Here is a 22,543-nt window from a genome sequence, read left to right as displayed (position 1 = left end):
ACACATTTGGAGGAGCCTTCGAAGTTGGATAGCCTTCGTTGCCTAACCATTACGTAATCGACCTACAAATGCGACCTTTGAAAGGATGCAGCCCCTGAATTTGGACAGAGCAATAGTGAATGACATCCATCAAATCAATAAATCTGTGTTTGATTAATCTTTGGCTTCAAGAACCCAAATGTGTGACACAAAAAAACTGAATTTTAGAGGTGAAATTGAATTTCAGACCTGAAAGTGACAGTAGTCAAACTGAATTTTTAATACAACGAAACATTTAAAAAGCAAATGAATTCAGTTTCAGACCACTAATTTCGGTTTCAGTTTAGTGAAATTCATTTTCAAACTAATGCATTTAATTTCAAACTACACAAATACAGATTCAGTCTGAGCAAATCAAATTCAATTTATGATGGCACAAGTTTCTTCCCATGATGTCCTACTCGAACATACAGGTCCTTCTCAAAATATTAGCATATTGTGATAAAGTTCATTATTTTCCATAATGTCATGATGAAAATTTAACATTCATATATTTTAGATTCATTGCACACTAACTGAAATATTTCAGGTCTTTTATTGTCTTAATACGGATGATTTTGGCATACAGCTCATGAAAACCCAAAATTCCTATCTCACAAAATTAGCATATCATTAAAAGGGTCTCTAAACGAGCTATGAACCTAATCATCTGAATCAACGAGTTAACTCTAAACACCTGCAAAAGATTCCTGAGGCCTTTAAAACTCCCAGCCTGGTTCATCACTCAAAACCCCAATCATGGGTAAGACTGCCGACCGGACTGCTGTCCAGAAGGCCACTATTGACACCCTCAAGCAAGAGGGTAAGACACCAAAATAAATTTCTGAACGAATAGGCTGTTCCCAGAGTGCTGTATCAAGGCACCTCAGTGGGAAGTCTGTGGGAAGGAAAAAGTGTGGCAGAAAACGCTGCACAACGAGAAGAGGTGACCGGACCCTGAGGAAGATTGTGGAGAAGGGCCGATTCCAGACCTTGGGGGACTTGCGGAAGCAGTGGACTGAGTCTGGAGTAGAAACATCCAGAGCCACCGTGCACAGGCGTGTGCAGGAAATGGGCTACAGGTGCCGCATTCCCCAGGTCAAGCCACTTTTGAACCAGAAGCGCCTGACCTGGGCTACAGAGAAGCAGCACTGGACTGTTGCTCAGTGGTCCAAAGTACTTTTTTCGGATGAAAGCAAATTCTGCATGTCATTTGGAAATCAAGGTGCCAGAGTCTGGAGGAAGACTGGGGAGAAGGAAATGCTAAAATGCCAGAAGTCCAGTGTCAAGTACCCACAGTCAGTGATGGTCTGGGGTGCCGTGTCAGCTGCTGGTGTTGGTCCACTGTGTTTTATCAAGGGCAGGGTCAATGCAGCTAGCTATCAGGAGATTTTGGAGCACTTCATGCTTCCATCTGCTGAAAAGCTTTATGGAGATGAAGATTTCATTTTTCAGCACGACCTGGCACCTGCTCACAGTGCCAAAACCACTGGTAAATGGTTTACTGACCATGGTATCACTGTGCTCAATTGGCCTGCCAACTCTCCTGACCTGAACCCCATAGAGAATCTGTGGGATATTGTGAAGAGAACGTTGAGAGACTCAAGACCCAACACTCTGGATGAGCTAAAGGCTGCTATCGAAGCATCCTGGGCCTCCATAAGACCTCAGCAGTGCCACAGGCTAATTACCTCCATGCCACGCCGCATTGAAGCAGTCATTTCTGCCAAAGGATTCCCGACCAAGTATTGAGTGCATAACTGTACATGATTATTTGAAGGTTGACGTTTTTTATACAGCACCCCCGACAGGGACGCCAAGAAGGCCGGGTACTCTGCACTACCACTCGGCCCGTAGGCTGAAATGATAGTCAGAGACCGCTCCCCAACCCGAAAGCGCAGGGATATGACCCTCTCATCCACTGGGGTAAACCCCAACACGAGACGGCTGAGCTGGGGGGCAACAGGCAAACCCACACCAGCCCACCGCCTCTCCCCGTGGGCCACTCCAGAGTAGAAGAGAGTCCAACCCCTCTCAAGGAGATGGGTTCCAGAGCCCACGCTGTGCGTGGAGGCGAGCCCGACTATTTCTAGTCGATATCTCTCAACCTCCTGCACAAGCTCAGGCTCCTTCCCCCCCAGCGAGGTGACATTCCACGTCCCTAGAGCCAGCCTAAGCATCCGGGGATTGGGCCGCTGAGGTCTCCACCTTCGTCCGCCACCCAATCCTCTTTGCACCGGTCCCTCACGGTTCCCCCTGCAGGTGGTGGGCCCACTGGGGGATGGCCTCGCGTCTCTCGTTCGGGCTTGGCCTGGCCAAGTCCCACGAGGAGCAACCCGACACCAGGCCTGGCTCCAGGGTGGGACCCCGGCTCCGCCGTACAGGGCGACGTCACGTGCCTCGATATTTTTTTCTTCATGAGGGATTCTTGAACCACTCTTTGTCTGACCCATCACCTAGAGCCTGTTTGCCATGGGAGACCCTACCAGAGGCATTTAGGCCCCAGACAACATAGCCTCTAGGACAATTTGAGCACTCAAACCCCTCCATCACGCATTCTGTGGTGGAAACAGAGGCTGGGGACTCGGGGTCGGACTCTTTCATCACCCAGGCTGAAGTCACCGAGGTGGTTAAAAAGCTCCGTGGTGGCAGGGCTTCGGGGGTGGATAAGATCCGCCCTGAGTACCTCAAGTCTCTGGATGTTGTAGGGCTGTCATGGTTGACACGTCTCTTCAACATTGCGTGGCGGTCGGGGACAGTGCCTCTGGACTGGCAGACTGGGGTGGTGGTCCCCCTTTATAAGAAGGGGGACCGGAGGGTGTGTTCCAACTACAGGGGGATCACACTCCTCAGCCTCCCTGGTAAGGCCTACGCCAGGGTATTGGAGAGGAGAGTCCGACCAATAGTCGAACCTCGGCTTCAGGAGGAGCAGTGTGGTTTTCGTCCCGGCCGTGGAACACTGGACCAGCTCTATACCCTCTACAGGGTGCTCGAGGGTTCATGGGAGTTTGCCCAACCGGTTCACATGTGTTTTGTGGACCTGGAGAAGGCATTCGACTGTGTCCCTCGTGATGCCCTGTGGGGGGTGCTCCAGGAGTATGGAATCGGGGGCCCTTTATTAGGGGCCATCCGGTCCCTGTACGAGCGGAGCAGGAGTTTGGTCCGCATTGCCGGCACTAAGTCGGACCTGTTCCCAGTGCATGTTGGACTCCGGCAGGGCTGCCCTTTGTCACCGGTCCTGTTCATAACTTTTATGGACAGGATTTCTAGACGACCAAGGGCCGGAGGGGGTCGGGTTTGGGGACCAGTGGATTTCGTCTCTTCTTTTTGCAGATGACGTGGTCCTGCTGGCCCCCTCTAGCCAAGACCTACAGCATGCGCTGTGGCGGTTCGCAGCCGAGTGTGAAGCGGCTGGGATGAGGATCAGCTCCTCCAAGTCAGAGGCCATGGTACTCGACCGGAAAAGGGTGGCTTGTCCTCTTCAGGTTGGAGGGGAGTTCCTGCCTCAAGTGGAGGAGTTTAAGTATCTCGGGGTCTTGTTCACGAGTGAGGGAAGAATGGAGCGGGAGATCGACAGACGGATCGGTGCGGCTGCCACAGTAATGGGGGCGCTGTGCCGGTCCGTTGTGGTGAAGAGAGAGCTGAGCCGAAAAGCAAAGCTCTCAATTTACTGGTCGGCCTACGTTCCTACCCTCACTTATGGCCATGAACTTTGGGTCATGACCGAAAGAACGAGATCCCGGATACAAGCGGCTGAAATGAGCTTCCTCCGTAGGGTGGCCGGGCACTCCCTTAGAGGTAGGGTGAGGAGCCAGTTGAGGTGGCTCGGGCATCTATACCGGATGCCTCCTGGACGCCTACCTCGGGAGGTGTTCCAGGCACGTCCCACCGGGAGGAGGCCCAGGGGACGGCCTAGGACACGCTGGAGGGACTATGTCTCTCGGCTGGCCTGGGAACGCCTTGGGCTCCCCCTGGAGGAACTGGAGGAGGTGTCTGGAGAGAGGGACGTCTGGGCGTCTCTGTTGAGTCTGCTGCCCCCGCAACCCGGTCCCGGATAAAGCGGAAGACGACGAGTACGAGTACGAATATAATATATAATTACATCCTCCATCCCTCTCTGAAAACAATTCCATATTTTTTTTTAGAAAGCAAATTATTTTTCACTTTTAATATAATTTGTGCTGTTTTAAATTGAACCAAGTCTAGAAATTTCATAGCCCCCATTTAAAAAAAAAAGTTTGTCTGTGTGCTCTTTGTAACTGTCTTGGTTAATTAATCTAATTGCCCTTTTCTGCATTGTAGTTATAGTTTAGATATTATTTTTCTAGGTGTTTCTCCACACTTCTGGACAGTAACTCAAATATAGTAAATGTACAATATATTGCATGAAAAGATTTCTGATCGAGAATGTGCGTAGGTTTCCACAGCATAGCAGGTGCCAAGCTAACTTCCCCAAAACATATTTGATGTGTGGTTCCCAGCAGATGTTTTGGTTTAACATCACACCAAGAAATTTCCTTTCATTCACCCTTTCAATATTTACATAATCAATTTATAGATTTACTACTACATTTGGTTTATATTTACCAAATAGCATAAATATAATTTTATCCAAACTGAAGGACACCAGTTTTTTAATGCATGCACTTCTGTTGTAATCACTTTCCAAGACCTGCTGTAAATCCATCCCAGAACACAAAACACTCGTATCATCTGCATACAGAACAAACTTCAATACATTTGATGCCCTACAAATATCATTAATATATATTATAAACATTTTCAGGCCCAAGACTGATCCTTGAGGTACCATACTCTTAAGTCTCAACTTATGTTGATTCATTTGAACAAAATGCTGTCGTTTAGTCATGTAGCTCTTTAACCAGTCCAACACAACACCTCTGAAACCAAACTTCTCCTGCTTTCTTAATAGTATATCATAGTTTACAGTATCAAATGCTTTGTTTAGATTTAGAAACATTCCATGTGCATATTTATTTCCTCTACGAAGTCAATCAATGCTAAAGCTGTTGATATATTATTCCTAGACCCATATTGACTGTATGTCAGCAACTCGTGTTTCCCATGAAAGATGTCAAATCTTTTAATAAATTGTTTTACTGGGCAGTTTTTAATCATACAGTCTTGTAAATATACTAAAAAACATTTCATATGCTTTATTCAAATCAGTTTCTTCATATAATATATTCCAGTTTTGCTATAATAATTCAGTTTTAAAGATTTCTAATGTCTTGTCTGTTCTAATTGTTTTCTACCAAATCTTACTTTCATTTATATAATTACACTTGTAGACTGCAAAAACTGGCAAATGATCACCGATATAATTGATGACAACCCACTTTTCATACGGTTTTCCATGACATTAGTAAATAAAAGTATTCATTATATATAATTCTTTTAAATATATTTTTAAAGCCAGAATGTTGAGCTGTTTGTTGATGTCATGTAACACAAAAAACGGAATAAGTGAATTAATTTCTCCAGGATTGGGACAAACCTAATTTTTGCTGGCGTTATGAAAAAATTCAGATTTATCAAAGAAAGAGGTCAATGATTGTCACTCAACCAGCTTTATTATATGCTTGTCAAGGGATAGCAGTTTTACAGCGTGAGACGAGTTGAGGAGCCCTGCCAAACTGTTCTGACTAGACAAAGTAAGAGAGTTCTATTATAACACCTTCAAGCAAATTTCCATGAAAACAGAGCTCACTCAGGAGGGACAGAAGTAAGGCCTGTTGTAATTCCTTCCTAGACATGTTGATTACAGAATTTTAATCCTACAAGGTGTGGCATAAATCTTACCTTATTCTTAGACTAAACATAGCCATCTGCCCTGAACCATGCCATAGATCAAGCCTGCTACACAAATAAAGGGGTACTTTCTAATTTTTTCTCAACACTAGACGTTGCTATAAATGTGTGAAAAAGATGACACGTTGTAATGTTTTGTATTTTATCAAACCCAGTGAGCATCAAATGATTATTGTCATGACCTGACACAAGAAAACACACTCATTTAATAATGTTGAGGTAAAAATGCAGAGAGCTTACATGGTCTCCAGTCCCAGCTAACTGGATACATACTGGTCTGTTCTTCTGCCACCTCTTTGGAACAATGAATTGGAATCTGAAAGTACACACAGTGTAACACAGACTGCTTACACATTTTCCAAGAACATTTCTCAGTCTGTTATTTACGTGCAACTATAAGGAGTTTGAATTTTAAATAAAAACTTTTCAAGTGGTCCCAAAACTGCTTTAAACTTTTCATTTTAAAAACAGCTCTATACTGCAGATACACTGGATCTTTCTATCACAATCTTTTAGAGCAGCTTTATTACAGCTGATGTAAAATCAGATGGTAAACCAACAATAGAGATTGGGAGTTAAAGCTAATAAGCAACTGATCTTTCAAAAAATGTCTTCACACAAAATACTAAGGGTTGGATCAGATCACCCCCACATTAATTATTTTTTTTCCTAATGTCTCGTACTCGTCGTCTTCCGCTTTATCCAGGACCGGGTCGCGGGGGCAGCAGACTACGCAGAGACACCCAGACGTCCCTCCCCCCAGACACCTCCTCCAGCTCCACCGGGGGGAGCCCAAGGCGTTCCCAGGTCAGCCGAGAGACATAGTCCCTCCACCGTGTCTTGGGCTGTCCCCTGGGCCTCCTTCCAGTGGGACGTGCCTGGAACACCTCTTGCGGAAGGCGTCCAGGAGGCATCCGGTATAGATGCCCGAGCCACCTCAACTCTCAATGTGGAGGAGCAGCAGCTCTACTCCGAGCTCCTCCCGGATGGCCGAGCTCCTCACCCTATCTTTAAGGGAGTGCCCGAAGATAGAATTCTGCTTATTTATATAGCACCAAATAAATTTTTTAGACATAAAATGCATATCCAACAATATAGAATCAAGTCAATACAATGCAATTCAATCGTATGACACATTCAAATTCAATTATGCTTCAATGAAATTAAAATCACACCCATGTACAATGGGTAGAATATGTATTGAACACATCAGCAACTCTATAAGTAAAATGTTTCCAAAGGTGCAACTCACATGAAATTCTCACCAGATATAGATAACAACCCATCCAGTCTACACATGCAAAGAAATAGAACAATAGCTGGGCATCAATTAAGAAATGTGTAATTAAACTGAATAATACAGGGAAAAACTACTGAACACAAGAACAAAAGGAGATGCAAAAACACAACTCAACACACCTCATTATGAAACAATGGAAACATTTTTTTTTACTTTGCAAATATCTTTAAAAAAGACACTAAGACATAACATTTATTTCTCTATTCACATTCCTTTGGTCAATACTTTGTTGATGCACCTTTGGCAGGTCTTCCTGAATATGATGCCACAGGTTTAGCACATTTTTCTTTGGGGAATTTGGCCCATTCCTTTTTGCAGAACCTCTCAACGTTGGATGAGAAATGTCTGTGCACAGGCATTATCAGACCTATGCAAATAGGCTCTGGCTGGGCCACTCAAGGACATTCACACAGATTTCCTAAAGCCACTCCTTGGCTGAATGGCTTGGGGTAATTGTGCTGGTGAAAGAAAAACCGTTGCCTCTGTCTAAGGTCAAGAGCGCACTGAACCTGGTTTTCATTAAGTATGTCTCTGTAGATTGCTTCATTCTTTCCTTCGATCCTGACCAGTCTCCCAGTTTCTGCAGCTGAAAAAAACAGCACCACAGCATGATGCCACCACCACATTGCTTCTCTTAAATGATGTTATGCCAAATTGTTAAATCTTTGTCTCATTTGACCAGATAACCTTTATTTCCTGTGGCGTAAGAGTCTTTCAGGTGCCTCCTGGCAACTCCAAGAGGGCTGCCATGTGCCTTTTACTAAGGAGGGGCTTCCGTCTTACCAATGTACCATACATTCCTGATTGGTGGATTGTTGCAGAGATGTATGACTTGACAGAGCATTGCTGGCTCTGACAGAGTGACCATCGGGTTATTCCGCCTGACTGCCTTTCTTACCGGTTGCTCATTGTAGATGGCCAGCACTCGGAAGAGCCATGGTGGTTCCAAAACATTTTCTATTTACCAATGACTTACTGTGCTCATTGGGACCTTCAATGCATCAGAAATGTTTCAGTACCCTGTCCAAGATTTGATCCTCAACCCAATTCTTTTGACTGCATGCTTAGTTTATGCTCTGACATGCACTGTCACAACTGTGTTATATATGTATAGGCCTATGTCCCGTTCCAAATCCAGTCAAATCAACTGAATTTACCACGGGTGAGTTCCAGTTAAGCTGTAGACACACTTAAGAATGATCAGTGAAAACAGGATGCACCTGAGCTCATGATAAAGGCTTTGAATACTTGTGTACGTGTGATTTCTTACTTTTTTCTTTTCTTTTTTTCTCTTTTTTTTTTAAGATATTTGGAAAACATTTGTATTTGTTCATGTTATTTTAATGTTGATTATATTTTTGTGTTAATATAAGATTAACCTTGATAATTATTATTTCAACAAACAAATCTTAATAGGCAAAATTAAACAATGATTCATTTAATTTCAATTTTATGTAATCATAACTAAAAATGGCTTGGCATTATTTCAAACCTTTTAAAAGCTCCTGTTTTACAGATGGTAAAGGTTTTTATTTTAGTTTTTTTTACAACTTCCAAGATAACAAGACTCATTACAATATAAGCAGTGGTTACAACAATGTTTTGCACCTTGCTTTGACGGCCTCTGGTGGCAGGATTCCTGGCACCAACTGATCCAGTGGAGAGATGAAGAAACCATCATGGATGTAACAGTCAGTGAGCTCCTCTGTCTGGACAACATATAGAACAAAAAGATGCTGAGATTGCAAAAACTTTGCACATCAATAAAGAAAAACACAACAAACCTTGTTTATGTAAACTGGATAGTCCACAGGCACAAGTGTCCTGCACTTTTCTCTGTCTCCAATGATCTTTCGAAACTCAAAGATTCTGCAAAACACAAAACAGAAGAACACATGTTACAAATCAGTGTATATTAAGTGTTAGGAGGAGCAATGGAAGCTGTTTGTAAATTGTTCTAGACCCATCCATCCACTGTTGTCCGCCTGTTCAAGATCAAGTTACCATGACAGCGGGTCTAAGAGGGACACAGTCCCCCCTTGAAACAGACCCATGCTCAGGTGTTCATTAGACTTTAGTGGTGAGGCTCCCATCTCTCTCAGTGTGCACCAGAAAATCCAAAAAAGGTAGCATTGTTGTCTTTGGTGGCCTCCCTTATAAAAATAAGATGGCGACACTGTGCAAGAACAATGGTATGTTCATTGTTTTCATTTGCATAAGTTCAGCATCCACAAGTGTAATGGATATGCGTAGTTATACAATGCATGTTTAGTGTGTTTTTGCAATTATTTAAATGTTTATATGGTATGTTCTTCATCGCCATACTTGTTGCTTCTGTTGTCTGCAGCTTCAACTCACTTACCAGGCACTTTACAGCTCACACAGAAGAACTAGGTATTCTCAGTTGTCCAAGTTAAACCAGAGTTCATTCTCTGGAACCTCTTGTTGTTGTTGGAAACAGACGTCACCGTTTTGAAATCACGTTTGGAAACCAGAACAGGTCTCATACATTTTTTCCACTAGCCAGGAAAAAGGGTATGAAACCTGTTCCAGTGTCTGAGAATGTTAAACATGTCAAACCCTGAAGGGTTTCAGAACCATTTCTGCCTGAAATTATACATCCAGGGATGAAAATCCCATTTCATTTTTGGGGGGGTCACAATAAACAGGAACCAAAAAAGGTTATTTCTGGGGGGACATGAAAAAAAAGCTCTCTCTTTCCTGCTCCTTTGCAACTTTCTTTGTATGGTTGAGCCTTTGGCATGTTAAATAATGTTAGTAAAAGTAATAATAGTAGTTATAGCATTGTTCTTTATTAGTCCATATTATACAGGTTTTTCTATGTTTAACCAGCAAATCAACAATGGTTTTAGGTGGGAGTCGGCAAAAGTACACGTTTATGATTATATGTAATTTATTTGCATCCTGCTCCAATTTCCACTATAGTTAGTCAAAGTATTTTCACAAGAAATTGTAGCTCAAAGTAAGTTCCAACCTTCCTTGAACCGCCACCTTAACGTGGTGAAGGCGTTTGAGTGCTCGAATGATCCTAGAGGCTATTTTGTCCAGGGCTTAAATGCCCCTGATAGGGTCTACAATGGCAAACAGGTTCTGGGTGATAGGTCAGACTATAACCCTAAGCCTCAGCAAGAGTGGTTCAGTAGCCTTCATGAGGACTACCACATCGAGGCAAGTGATGTCGCCCGGTACTTCGGAGCTGGGCTCCCACCCTGGAGCCAGGCCTGGGGTCGGGCTCGTCGGCAAGCGCCTGGTGGCCGGGTTACTCCTCGTGGGACCTGGCCGGGCCAAGCCTGAATGAGAGACACAAAGCCATCCCCTAGTGGGCCCACCACCTACAGGGGGAACCATGAGAGATTGGTGCAAAGAGGATCGGGCAGCGGACGAAGGTGGATCCCTTTACGACCTGATCTCTGGACGCCTAAAAAGGCTCTAGGGACATGGAATGTCACCTTGCTGGGGGGGAAGGAACCTTAGCTTGTGCGGGAGGTGGAGAGATATCAGCTAGCATAAACCCAGCTCCTTGAGAGAGGTTAGACTCTCTTCTACTCTAGAGTGGGCCATGGGGAGAGGTGGGGGGCTGGCGTGGGTTTGCCTGTCTCTCTCCAGCTCAGCCATCTCATGTCCACTGGGTTTACCCCGGTGAATGAGAGGGCCTCATCCCTGCGCCTTCAGGTCGGGGACAGGTCTCTGACCAGGACACCTTAAGCAGGAGGTCAATGATTGACTTTGTCGTCGTGTCTTCGGACCTTCATGCTGAGTTGTCCACTGATCACCAAGGATAGGTCTAGGTCACCTGGTGGTGAGTTGGATTAACTGGAAGAGGAGGAAGCTGAACAGACTTGGCAGGCTCAAGCTTATAGTTAGGGTCTGCTGGGAACATTTTGTGGACCCCTCAGCCAGGGATATGTTCAACTCCCACCTTCAGGAGAGCTTTGACCAGATTTCGGGGGAGATTGGAGATATAGATTCCGAGTGGTCTACATTCAAGAAGCTCTGCGGTGGCAAGACTTCGGGGGTGGATGACATCTGCCGTTAGTACCTCAAGTCTCTGGATGTGTGTGGCTGTCGTGGCTGACATGCCCCTTCTACATTGCGTGGTGGGTGGGGACGCTCCAGGAGAACAAAGTGAGGGGCCCTTATTAGGGGTCTGTGTACAAGCAGAGCAGGGGTTTGGTCCGGATTGCCGGCACTAGGTTGAACCTGTTCCCGGTGCATGCTGGACTCTGGCAAGGCTGCCCTTTATCACCGGTCCTGTTCATAACTGCTATGGACAGGAATTCTAGGCGCAGCCTAGGGCCAAAGGGGGTCTAGTTTGGGGACCAGTGGACTTCGTCTCTTCTTTCCGTAGAAAACGTGGTCTTGCTGGCCCCCTCTATCCAAGACCTACAGCATGCACTTGGGCGGTTCGCACACTGAGTCGGTGCACCCGCTGCAGTAATGAGTACGCTGTGCCAATCCATTGTGGTAAAGAGAGAGCATAGCTGAGCTGAGGTAAAGTGAAGCTCTAGATTTACTGGTCGGGCTACATTCCTACCCTCCCCTATGTGTATGAACTTTGTACAACTTTGAGAATATTTCATTCATTCAGATCTAGGATGTGTTATTTGAGTGTTCCCTTTATTTTTTTGAGCAGTGTATTTTCAGCGTAAAGAAGAACAAGAATTACTGGAAGTAGGTACCGGCAGTGATAAAAATGTATTAAGATTTTTAGTATTCTAAATGCATTTTTATATTCAGTGTTTTAAGACAAAAAAGCGGAGAAAATGTTTTTGAAAACGGTTTTGGATATATTTAGGGGTAGGGGTACCTCACACCAGGTCTACTTGAATTGAGAAAGAGGGGTTTTTGCATGCCAATTACTCAAAGATTAAATCAATTTGACACTTCTTTGTTATGCAGGTCTTTAAATATCTTTCCAGCAGATTGCAAAACAAGAAAATCCACACTATACATAGCTTAATTTTAAAATGAAAGTTGTTTCAAAATGTCATTAATTAAAAAACATAAAACAAAATCATTTTTAAATTTTTTTTCAAACAGCAAACATGGCATTTTAGGGATCCCACGGTTTAAAAATCATGCTCAAACCAAGTCCCAAAAGCCTTTTTCCGCAGCCTACTATATGGTCTTAACAAGCTACGTTTTTCTAGAGGTCTAGGACTCTCAAAGATTTATTGGGCTGCAAAAACGCTTCCAGACCTAATCTGACTGAAGCAAAAAAATGGAAAATAGACAAAATAGGGCATTATTTGATTACTCACCAGGTTTTTATTTGTCATAAAAAATTTTGTAATTAAACTTTTGTTCTATAGGTAATTTTGGTTGCTGAATAACATAAAATCATTCACTTTTGGCTATCTTTAATAGTTTCCTTGAAATTGGTAGAAAACAGAGATTTCTTGTTTTTGTTTTCCAAAAATGTCCTATTAGAGAATATCTGACATGTCCCAAACTTTTTGTTTATTAATGTATTTTACTGACACCTCTTTCTTAGATGTAAATTTGGATGCTGCATCAGGTCACAGCATTTATTTTTTGGCTATCTTCAATAGTTTTCTTTATGTTGCTGGTAGAAAATAGGACTTTTTTTTCATAATGGAAAATTCCCAATTATTGGCCATCTTAATAAGTGCCACAGAATGTACAGTTTTCTATAAAAATGTCTAGAATTTATTCCATTAGGATTCATTCAGTCACTTCACCAGCAAAAGCAATCAGTTTTACAATTGACATGAGTTGAACCACTGGACTCTGAAACATAAGGTAGGGTAAACATTTGAAAATTACCTCACATTGGACCAGGTCAGCTTAGATATACAACTTAGAAGTAAAAATTAAGATACTCCCTTGGAGCGCATCTTAATGTCCTTTATCCGCTGAACTGTCCAAATTCTCCCATTGGTAGTGGTAACTAAAATGTTCCAAGCAAAAACAAACTTGCTTTTGACCTTGGCATCAAAGTCTGTGCAATCTGGATCTTTGAACAAAGTCTCTCGAACTCAACATTGTTGGAGATAGTTCACACTTTCCTCGGTCTTGCCTAAAACCTCTATCACCTCTCCAACTACGAGGTATGGTTTGCCGTCTTGATCTGTGTAGAAGACCACAATCCATTCACCAGTCTGTGAGAAGTTGTATTCAAAATCTATTTTGGCTGTCTTTGACACGTTTCATTTTCAGTGTCTGTGTTTTCTGAAAAAGAAAATGCAATAATAAGATTACTATACCTTTAAGTTAACCATACATGTAGTTACTGCCTCGTTATAACCTGATTTGAAATTAATACTTGTCACTCTTACAGACCAGAAGCGGGCAATCCTTGTCCTCAAGGGCCACTATCTTGCACGTTTAGGTTTCTCTGCCCCAGCTGACCTGATCACAGGAGGAGCTAGGAGGGAAGCCGAGGGGCACTGGCCTCCGGTTGATATTGGATTGGCCCCTCAGGTGCCCCCGAGATGATCGACATATCACTGCACTGGGTCATGTTGCAAGCCCTGTCCCCCACCAACAAAACAAATCTAGCTCTGCCACTGGACCTGATTTGAATAAATAAGTGATTACCACCATGCTTCTACACAACTTGAAGAGGTAATTTAATTGCAGAGTCTAGCGTGTTGAAGCAAAGAAACATGCAGGATAACAGCCCTCTAAGAACAGGATTGCCCACCCCTGACATAGACAGTGAGGCAGTTACAATATCCAGGGATGTAGCATTCAACTGTACATGAAAATTAACTTAGTTTTGTCATGCATTCATTGTAATGTACAGGTGATTAAAAAATTTAAAACTGTGACTGTTTTTCAAAATATGCATCTTACCAAGATCTTCATCAGTGTCAGCATCTTCAGTTTTGCTTTCAGGCTCGCTCTCCGAGGATGGTGACTGAAGGGATGGTGTCGTAGGAACTGGACTGGCAAGTATCACGTCTTTGTCATGACTATCAAGATATGCGAACTGTTCTTGCTCTGCACTGCATGGAATGGCCGCATCTGAAAAGATTAAGACAGGACAAAATGGTTTGTTATGTGTGATGTGAAATGTACTGAGTGGGACTGAAACTTATGCAAAAATCTGCAAGTCTTATGAAATTACATACCTGTGTTTTCTTTTTGGTGGGAGTAGTTGTGGAGATTTTCTTTAAGATCTGCCACACAGCCTGTCACTCTCAAGAACTTGCTTTTCTGGTTGAGGACAATTTTCTGATACTTGGTCTCTGCTTTCAGGGCAGACGTATCAACCTCAAAAAGCAGGGAATCCACATCACCAAGCATGAGACAAGGACCACCATGTTTTCTGACTTCCTTCACAATGTCCTCTTTTCTCATTTGAAGCTCTATGAACTTGTTGTCCGCCTCATCCTTGGCATCTTGGAGCTTTCTCTTCAGGCTTTCTTGGATGGATTTGACCTCAAGACTATTCTTATTTCTGATCTTCAGGGCTGAACAGAAGGATTTTTTCAGAAGCTCTTTTTGTTCATAGGATGGCATGCTTTCGCTCATGGTCTCGTTTCTCTTTAGCATATTAATTGCCACATGATGATGAAGGGAAGCATTCCGCCGCTTGACAAGACTAAAATCAAGATCACCAAAGCATGGTAGATTATGTAGATTATGAAGCCTGCTGTGCTTCATCTTTGTTCTTAATGGTGAATCCTGGGGAATGTTGTGATACATCCCACCCCGAAGGAAGTCATGCAGTTGTCGTTCCATCACAACCACAAATGAAGCTGACATCTTCTTCAGCACCAGGTTTACTGTGAGGTCTGGGTGTGTTGTAGAAGTCGATTGTCTGTCATAGAGCAAGTGGAGAACTTCATTCATAGGTAGGCTGAAATCTTCAAAAACCTTGGTTTCAGGCTGCAACAAGCTGCTTGGGTCATCAGACCAATTATTTAAGGAAATATACTCTCAACATATTTGTAGAACTCCGGGTATAGAACCTCACAAGCATCCAATAAGGTCTTGTTACTTTGTGGTAGAGAATGCCCAAAGCGCTTATCAATATGTCTATTTCGTCACTTTTTGCATCAGCCACCACACTTTTGAACTTCAGATTGTTCTTTGTGTGATATGTGCTGAAGAAGGTGATGACATCATCAGAATCAGCTTTATTGCCATGTTCGTACATACAAACAAGGAATTTGACTCCGGTACACTTTGCTCTTTTGTTCTGTTTTTGTATTACAGAATATACAAATTTACAATTTACACTATACACATATATAATAAAAAGGTGCATTTGCAACATCTGTATGCTGTTGTTCTGTACTCTATTAAATGTTCATCAGAGAAACAGCCTGGGGGAAGAAACTATCTCTGTGGTGGCTGGTTTTAGTGAACAGTGCTCTGTAGCGCCACCTGAAGGTAAAACTCTAAACAGTTTATGTGCAGGGTGTGTGGGGTCTGCAGAGATTTTAGCAGCTCTTTTCCTGACCTTTGACCTGTATAAGTCCTGAATGGAGGGAAGGTCAGCTCTGATTATTCTCTCTGCAGTCCTGATTATTCGTTGCAGTCTGGACCTGTCCTGTTTGGTGGATGAGCCAAACCACACTGAGATGGATGAAGGCAGGACAGATTGAATGATGGCAGTGTAGAAGATGACCAACAGCTCCTGTGGAAGGTTGAACTTCTTGAGTTGCCTCAGGAAGTACAGTCTCTGCTGGGCCTTCTTCTGAACAGTGTCTATGTCTGAAGACCATCTCAGGTCCTCAGAGATGGTGGTTCCTAAGAACCTGAAGTGGTCCACGGCCAATACAGTGTTGTTGAGGATGGTGAGGGGGGTGTATGGGGGTGGTGTTCTCCGAAAGTCCACCACCATTTCCACCGTCTTGAGTAGGTTCAGTTCAAGGTAGTTCTGGCTGCACCAGTGTACCAGCCGATCCACCTGCTGTCTGTATGCAGACTCATCACCGTCCTGGATCAGTCCAATGACAGTGGTGTCGTCTGCAAACTTCTGGAGTTTCACGGACGAGTCTGATGAGGTGCAGTCATTCGTGTACAGAGAGAAGAGGAGTGGGGATAGAACACAACCCTGGGGGGCACCAGTACTTATTGATCTGGATCGGGAGAAGATGCTCCCCAGTCTCACCTGCTGCTGTCGGTCTGTCAGGAAGCTGTTGATCCACTGACAGGTGGAGGCTGGGATGTTGAGGTGTGTGAGCTTCTGGTGGAGGATGTCTGGTATGATAGTGTTGAAGGCCGAGCTGAAGTCTACAAACAGGATCCTGGCATACGTCCCTGGGTGGTCGAGGTGTTGCAGGATGAAGTGTAGACCTACGTTAACAGCATCATCTGCCGACCTGTTTGCTCGGTAAGCAAATTGCAGGGGGTCCAGCAGGGGGCCTGTGATGTCTTTCAGGTGCTTCAACACCAGCCGCTCAAAGGATTTCATGATCACAGACGTCAGGGCTACAGGCCTGTAGTCATTTAATCCTACGATGGTGGGTTTCTTGGGAACCGGGATGATGGTGGATCGTTTGAGGCAGGAGGGGACCTCACATTTCTCCAGTGACTTCTTGAAGATCCTTGTGAAGATCGGAGTGAGTTGATGTGCGCAGGCTTTCAGGCATGATGGGGAGATGTTATCAGGTCCTCCAGCTTTCTTTGTTTTCATGCGCTGAAAGAGCTTATTTACCTCTTCCTCGGAGATCTTTAGTGCAGGCAGAGAATCTGATGGTGGGGGGTTGGTTGCTTTATGTGAGGAATTTGTTTCTGAATGGGATGTGGAGGGGATGATTTGTGGTGTGAACGGCTTCTTGTCATGTCTGCAGTAAAGCCATTCAGACGGTTGGCCAGGAGACGACTCTGTTCAGGATGGATGGAGGGGCTCTTGTAGGCAGTCAGGTTTCTCAGACCAGTCCATACAGCTGAAGTGTCACCAGTAGAAAGGCTGTTCTTAAGCTTCTCACTATAGCTTCTCTTAGCTGCTTTGATCTCTTTTGTTAGTTTGTTCCTGGCCTGCCTGTACCGCGCCCAATCTCCAGAGCTTCTTCCTTTTCCCTGCGCAGATTCCTGAGGTGTGGAGTAAACCATGGCTTGTTATTCCCAAAGGTGCAGAAGGTCTTGGTCTGCACACACATGTCCTTACAGAAACTGATGTATGATGTCACCACATCAGTTAGTTGGTTTAAGTCAGTGGCTGAGGTTTCAAAAACAGTCCAGTCTGTGCATTCAAAGCAGGCCTGTAGCATCTGCTTTGATTCCTCAGTCCACTTCTTAACATGGTGATGAAAGTGAAGTGCTGCAGCTCCCTGGAAGAAATTATTGAAGTTATTTGATCGAAATTTTGTTGACTTAGCTTCTCCATGTGCACAATAGGCTTCCGATTAATCTCTGCATGCACTTTTGTCGTCCCCATGTGGTCTAAGGGAGCAGCAACCCAGACAAATATAATGGTAGGCATAAATTTCACCGGCCCTTTTAAAACACCTGAGACTCTTGTCAAGATCCTGTCCTAATTTTTCACCCGTTCGTTAGTTCCTTCATAGCATTGTCCACTTCTGCGCTCAGTCCAAGATGAAAGTGTGCATTGCAATGCAGAAACTGGAGGATTAATCTGTATTTAGGATTTCCTGTCGCTTTTTGTCAAATTTCTGATCAAAATATTTCATGACTGAAGTTCTGTCATTCATTAGACCAATCATGTTTTTTAGCATTAGCTGTTTGTTTGCGTCGGCTTCTTCAGGCTCAAAGATATCAGCAAGTTCTTGAAAAAGTTTACATGCAACAGCCAACAGTGTAACTGCATCCTCAGCTGCCAGTACGGTGAATCCCAGACTCATTGATTTGCCTGCCTCCAGGGTGACTTGGTGGCACATATACTTTCTGTGATCTTTTGTGGTGCCATAACTATGAAGGGCAAATAAATGGTTCACCACTGACTGAAGAGATGTGCGTTCAGATGATAGTTGGCCTAGGGGAATTTCTTTGTGGAAGATATTACTTACCACAATTCTGATCAAATTCCCACACCTGGCAGCAGGCACTTCTGCTTCACCCACTAGTTCTATGGCTGTCTTTACGAGATGTGTTGTGTAGTGTGCACCATCTTTTGTTTTGATTTCTTCACCTTTCTCACCATTCATGATGTCATTAAGAACAACCTGATAGTCAAGTTCAATCATTTTTATTTTTTGTTACAAGGTCCTCTTGTCATTTTTTTAAGCTTCCCACAGGAAGAATAGAGTTAGAAACTTGGGTTTGTAAAACTTTGATTTGATGTTTGTAATCTTCAGTTATTTTCTGACAATTACCACTTTTATGTTGCTCAATTGCTATTCTGTCAGCTTTGAGGTATTCGTCTTTACGTGCTAGTCTCTTGTACCAGTTAGACCGGCAATTAGAACTGATTTCTTGACCTTTTTTAATCAAGATCGGATTCTCTTATGCAAAGTTGTTGTTGTTTCAGCTGGCCATTTTCAGAATTGAGTTTGAAAATTTCTTCTAGCAAAAGAGCTTTGGTTCCCTTCATGTCATGGATCAACTTGTCCTTGGTTTGACACTCAATTTCAAGAGTGTGAATTTTTAAAACTTGTGTCTGTAAACAACTTAGCGTCTCCTCAAATTTACCTTTAACACACCGTAGTTTAATCGCAAGTTCCTTGAATTTTTCCCTGTGCAGTGATTGCATTCTGACTTCTTTTATTTAATTGGGCTCCTAACTAATTTTGTTCAGAGAATAATTCAGACTTTTCAATTTCTTCTAAGTGACGCTGACAGTCAGTGATATTGTTCTCGTCTTTAGTCTCTGGCTCTGACAGCACACTTTGAGATAATCGTTCACTAGGTGTACTGTTTACACTTCTACATCAAGTTAAAGGCTCTGTACAGAAAGATATGTAAACTTCACATTTTGTTCGACCCATGCTATTTTTACTGTGTGCATTGAATAAATGCATAGTATTTGTCACGTTTTTTCAGATACTGCCTCAGGACAAAAGAGAAGATCCATATAAACAATGACTTCCACGGCAGTCCTTCCCTCTTCTGGAACATTACCAGATCAGCTACAGTTCCATTGGTCAAGGTAAGATCTGTGTGGACAGTACCAAATAGTAATTCTTCTTTGGTTATTCCAATGGTATCAAGTCTTTCACTGACAGACTCAAAATCTTTCACAACCTTGGAGAGGAATGTCTCGTAATTATGTCTCCAGTTGTTGTCTCCCATGCTTGTTCCAAACATTTCCCACGCAAAGCACAGAACTTGCTTTCTTTTCCAGAAAATATTTTGTTGAAGAGACTCGACGTATCTGCCCACCATGCATCGGTTTCAATGTGGAGGAGAACAAATTGTAGGATGGTGCGAAATGTGCATTGCAAAGATGGTGATTTTGGTCGACGCCCTTTTCCAGTAAACAGCAAGATGCGTTTTAACAAGTGGTAGTCATCAGTCACTGGAAAAGAAGGAAGCAGCTATGAATATTCACAAAATTGATGAATGTTTTTAAAATGTACATGTACTTTAAGTTCTATTCCTGACATTAAATATTATATGTATCATTGTTGCTAACATTTATCTTGATGATAAAGAATTGTACACATGTGTTATTAGAGGGGGGGTGATGGAGGAGGTAGAGACATTTGCAGAACAAACTATTATTAATTTATTATTATAAATTAATTAATTTTGTTTTAGAAAGTTTTAGAAAAATCCACCATGAAAAATGTTGGAAAACCCAATGAATTAAAATATTCGTAGATTTGACATGCATCTTAAAAAGTATGGATACATTTTTCTCAACAGGATTCCGTTTTACAGAGAAAGCCCAACCAACTCAGCTAGAAACCCTCGTGTAAATACAATCTTGACAAAATAACGCTAACTATGATTTTATATTGCTTAAAAATTATCTGGAGCAATAAAGTGTGTGTTACTTACCAGGTATGGAATTAATATGTCCGGAATAGAGTCCTCCGGACAGCCAGCAGCGAACACAGCTGGCGGCTCCATTTTGAATGATAGGAGGGGCAAGATCGGGTTCGTGGGTTGATTTGCGTAAGTGTTAAGCTTGTTCATTCTGCAGTTTAGGTACAAATATAATAAAAAATATAAAATAAGCTTTCTTTTGGTACCCAGTTTGTGAATTCGCAATAACAATGTATCCTAATCAGGTTTATGAAAAAATATATGCAAACTATTAGAATGCATTCTCTCCTATTCCTGAGTGGAAAGAGCATTAGTGCCTGTACCTGCTGGAAGTGATGGTATGGCCCCACAGAGCCCTAATCTCAACATCATCAAGTGTGTCTGGGATTACATGAAGAGACAGAAGGATGTGAGAAAGCCTACATCCACAGAAGATCTGTGGTTAGTTCAAGATGTTTGGAACAACCTACCAGCTGAGTTCCTTCAAACATTGTGTGCAAGTGTACCTAGAAGAATTGATGCTGTTTTGAAGGCAAAGGGTGGTCACACCAAATATTGATTTGATCTAAATTTCTATTTTGTTCATTTACTGGATTTTGTTGATTGATGAAAATAAATGATTAACACTCCCATTTCTGAAAGACTTCTTTGTTTACAGCATCTTTTCCCACCTGCCTAAAACCTTTGCACAGTACTGTATATTAGCACTACTAAAACGATGAACATGTGCCAACAATGGTTTTTGGTCGGTTCTCAGGGCCTGCTGCCTGTCCCTAGCCTTTCGCCCGATGGATGTGCCTATGTCTCCGCCCTTTGTTGAAGCTTAGCGAACGGGGGTGCCTATTGGGGTCAGCCGGGGCTCCCTGGGTGAGCATTTTGCCCCCCAGTCCTTCCCTCCCCATCCCCGGACACTTCCCTCTGCCCACTCCATCACACTACCACTCATGTAGGGCCTTGGGGTGCGTCATTGGAGCAAGGGTTTTCCATCTCTGCGGTCCCATGGCAGCCCGTGCCACAATGTTATTGTACAACTTAGACACTCTCATTTATAACATTTTCATGACATTCACATGTCTTTCTGTTTTTCTTTTTAAATGCACACTACAACAACACGCATCAACACTACATTTGAGTGGGAGAAGGTAGGCTTGGGGTCTTTCCCCACCCCTGTTTGCTGTTTGTCGTCTGGGGTCGGAGGCCGGGAGAGGGAGCGGGCCTTCTGGTCGGGATCTGGGCTGGGGTTCAGGTCTTGTCTGGTGCTGGCTTTTCGGCTCTCTCGGGATTGCTTGGATTTCCTTGGATCTCGGTCCCTGGCTTTGGTGCCCTGTCCGTTGGTTGGGGGAGGGGGGTGCCGGGCTCCGGCAAGGGGGTCTTGGCCGGGAAGTGTGCAGTGTTGATTGAGATGTGGCTTCGCTTAGGTGGAAGGGTGGCCAGCCTGCTTGGTGCGGCGAGGTGTACTGTGCGGGATGGTGGGTGGCAGGCATCCTGGGGCATCTCTGGGGTATGAGTGTGGGGTTGGCGGGGTGCCCCGCAGTGGTGGCCTTCCTCCAATGCTTCCTTCTGTGGCTCTGACCCCTGGTCAGGCGCCGGGCTGTGGTTGGCGGTGGAGCATGCCTTGTGCCTGCACTGGGGCAGCTGGTGGGTTGGGCTCGGCCTGGAGCGGTTGGCCGGCCCGGCTACCCGGCTGGTGTGTGTTTCCCTCACACAAACTGATGGGCTGAGCCTGCTGGCGTTCGGCAAACAGTTGTTGGGCTTGGCGGTGTGCTGCTCTGCTGGATGTTGTGTCCGGGGGGGGGGGGGATCGAGGCGGCAGGCTAGAGTGTGGCGTGGGGGGGCCGCAGCGTGTGGGGTGGGCAGGTTGTGTCTTCTTCTTCGATGTGGGTTTACCGGTAGAGCGGAGCTGGATAATATTTCTCTCTGACCTATAGTTGCAGTGGCAGTGATGTGGTGTGTCCGTGTGGTCGGGGGGGCGTGGTGGGAGATGCTGGCCCCAAGTGCTTGCTGCTGGCCGGGGACCTCTTGCCAGATGAGTTTGTCCCATCTTGGTGTGGGGTCGGGGGTTCCGTTGTGGCCGCGGTGCTCGATGGTGTGTACCATGTTGCGCCTGTGGCGGGGTAGCTGGGGTAGCGTTGCGGGGGGCCCTTGCTTTGCCATCGCGGCGTGCTGTGTGGTGGGGGTGCTTGGAGCACGGCTGTGTGTGGAGCTAGCGCTGTGTGGGTGTCGCTTCATTGGCTTTTCAGGGATGAAGCTCACCTGTGGGGGTGTGCCCATGTGCTGTAGGGAGGGGATTCATGGTATTTGGGTTCAGGGGCATGTGTTCGATATCTTTGCCCTGGTTGGGGGTGGCCCCCTGGAGAAATTCATGTTGGAGTTCCTTGGTGATGGGGGGCTCATGGGATTAGGATCGGAATTCATTGGGGGGCTGGGACTTTTCATTCTGTGGTGGCTCAGTTTGGCGGGCTGGTTTGGACCATCACAATGTGTGATTGCTGTGGGAATGGATGC

At 44.3% G+C, this 22,543-nt stretch overlaps 1 protein-coding gene across 2 annotated transcripts in view; it reads right to left on the bottom strand.

Moving 5' to 3' along the window:
* The window catches only part of abhd18 (abhydrolase domain containing 18), a 107,025-nt gene that overhangs the window by 47,688 nt on the left and 36,794 nt on the right, over positions 1-22,543 (bottom strand). The window contains exons 3-5 of one of the 2 annotated variants that reach the window (XM_047354042.1): positions 8,935-9,019; positions 8,759-8,859; positions 6,091-6,166 (exon numbers count right to left, since the gene is read on the bottom strand). In XM_047354042.1, the coding sequence (XP_047209998.1) occupies positions 6,091-6,166; positions 8,759-8,859; positions 8,935-9,019 (262 nt within the window). The remainder of the gene's footprint in view (positions 1-6,090; positions 6,167-8,758; positions 8,860-8,934; positions 9,020-22,543) is intronic. The other variant, XM_047354043.1, reaches the window with a different exon arrangement.

This window comes from Girardinichthys multiradiatus, chromosome 23, assembly GCF_021462225.1.
Source record: "Girardinichthys multiradiatus isolate DD_20200921_A chromosome 23, DD_fGirMul_XY1, whole genome shotgun sequence".
NCBI classification, from domain to species: domain Eukaryota; kingdom Metazoa; phylum Chordata; class Actinopteri; order Cyprinodontiformes; family Goodeidae; genus Girardinichthys; species Girardinichthys multiradiatus.
This window is presented reverse-complemented; position numbering and strand designations above follow the sequence as displayed.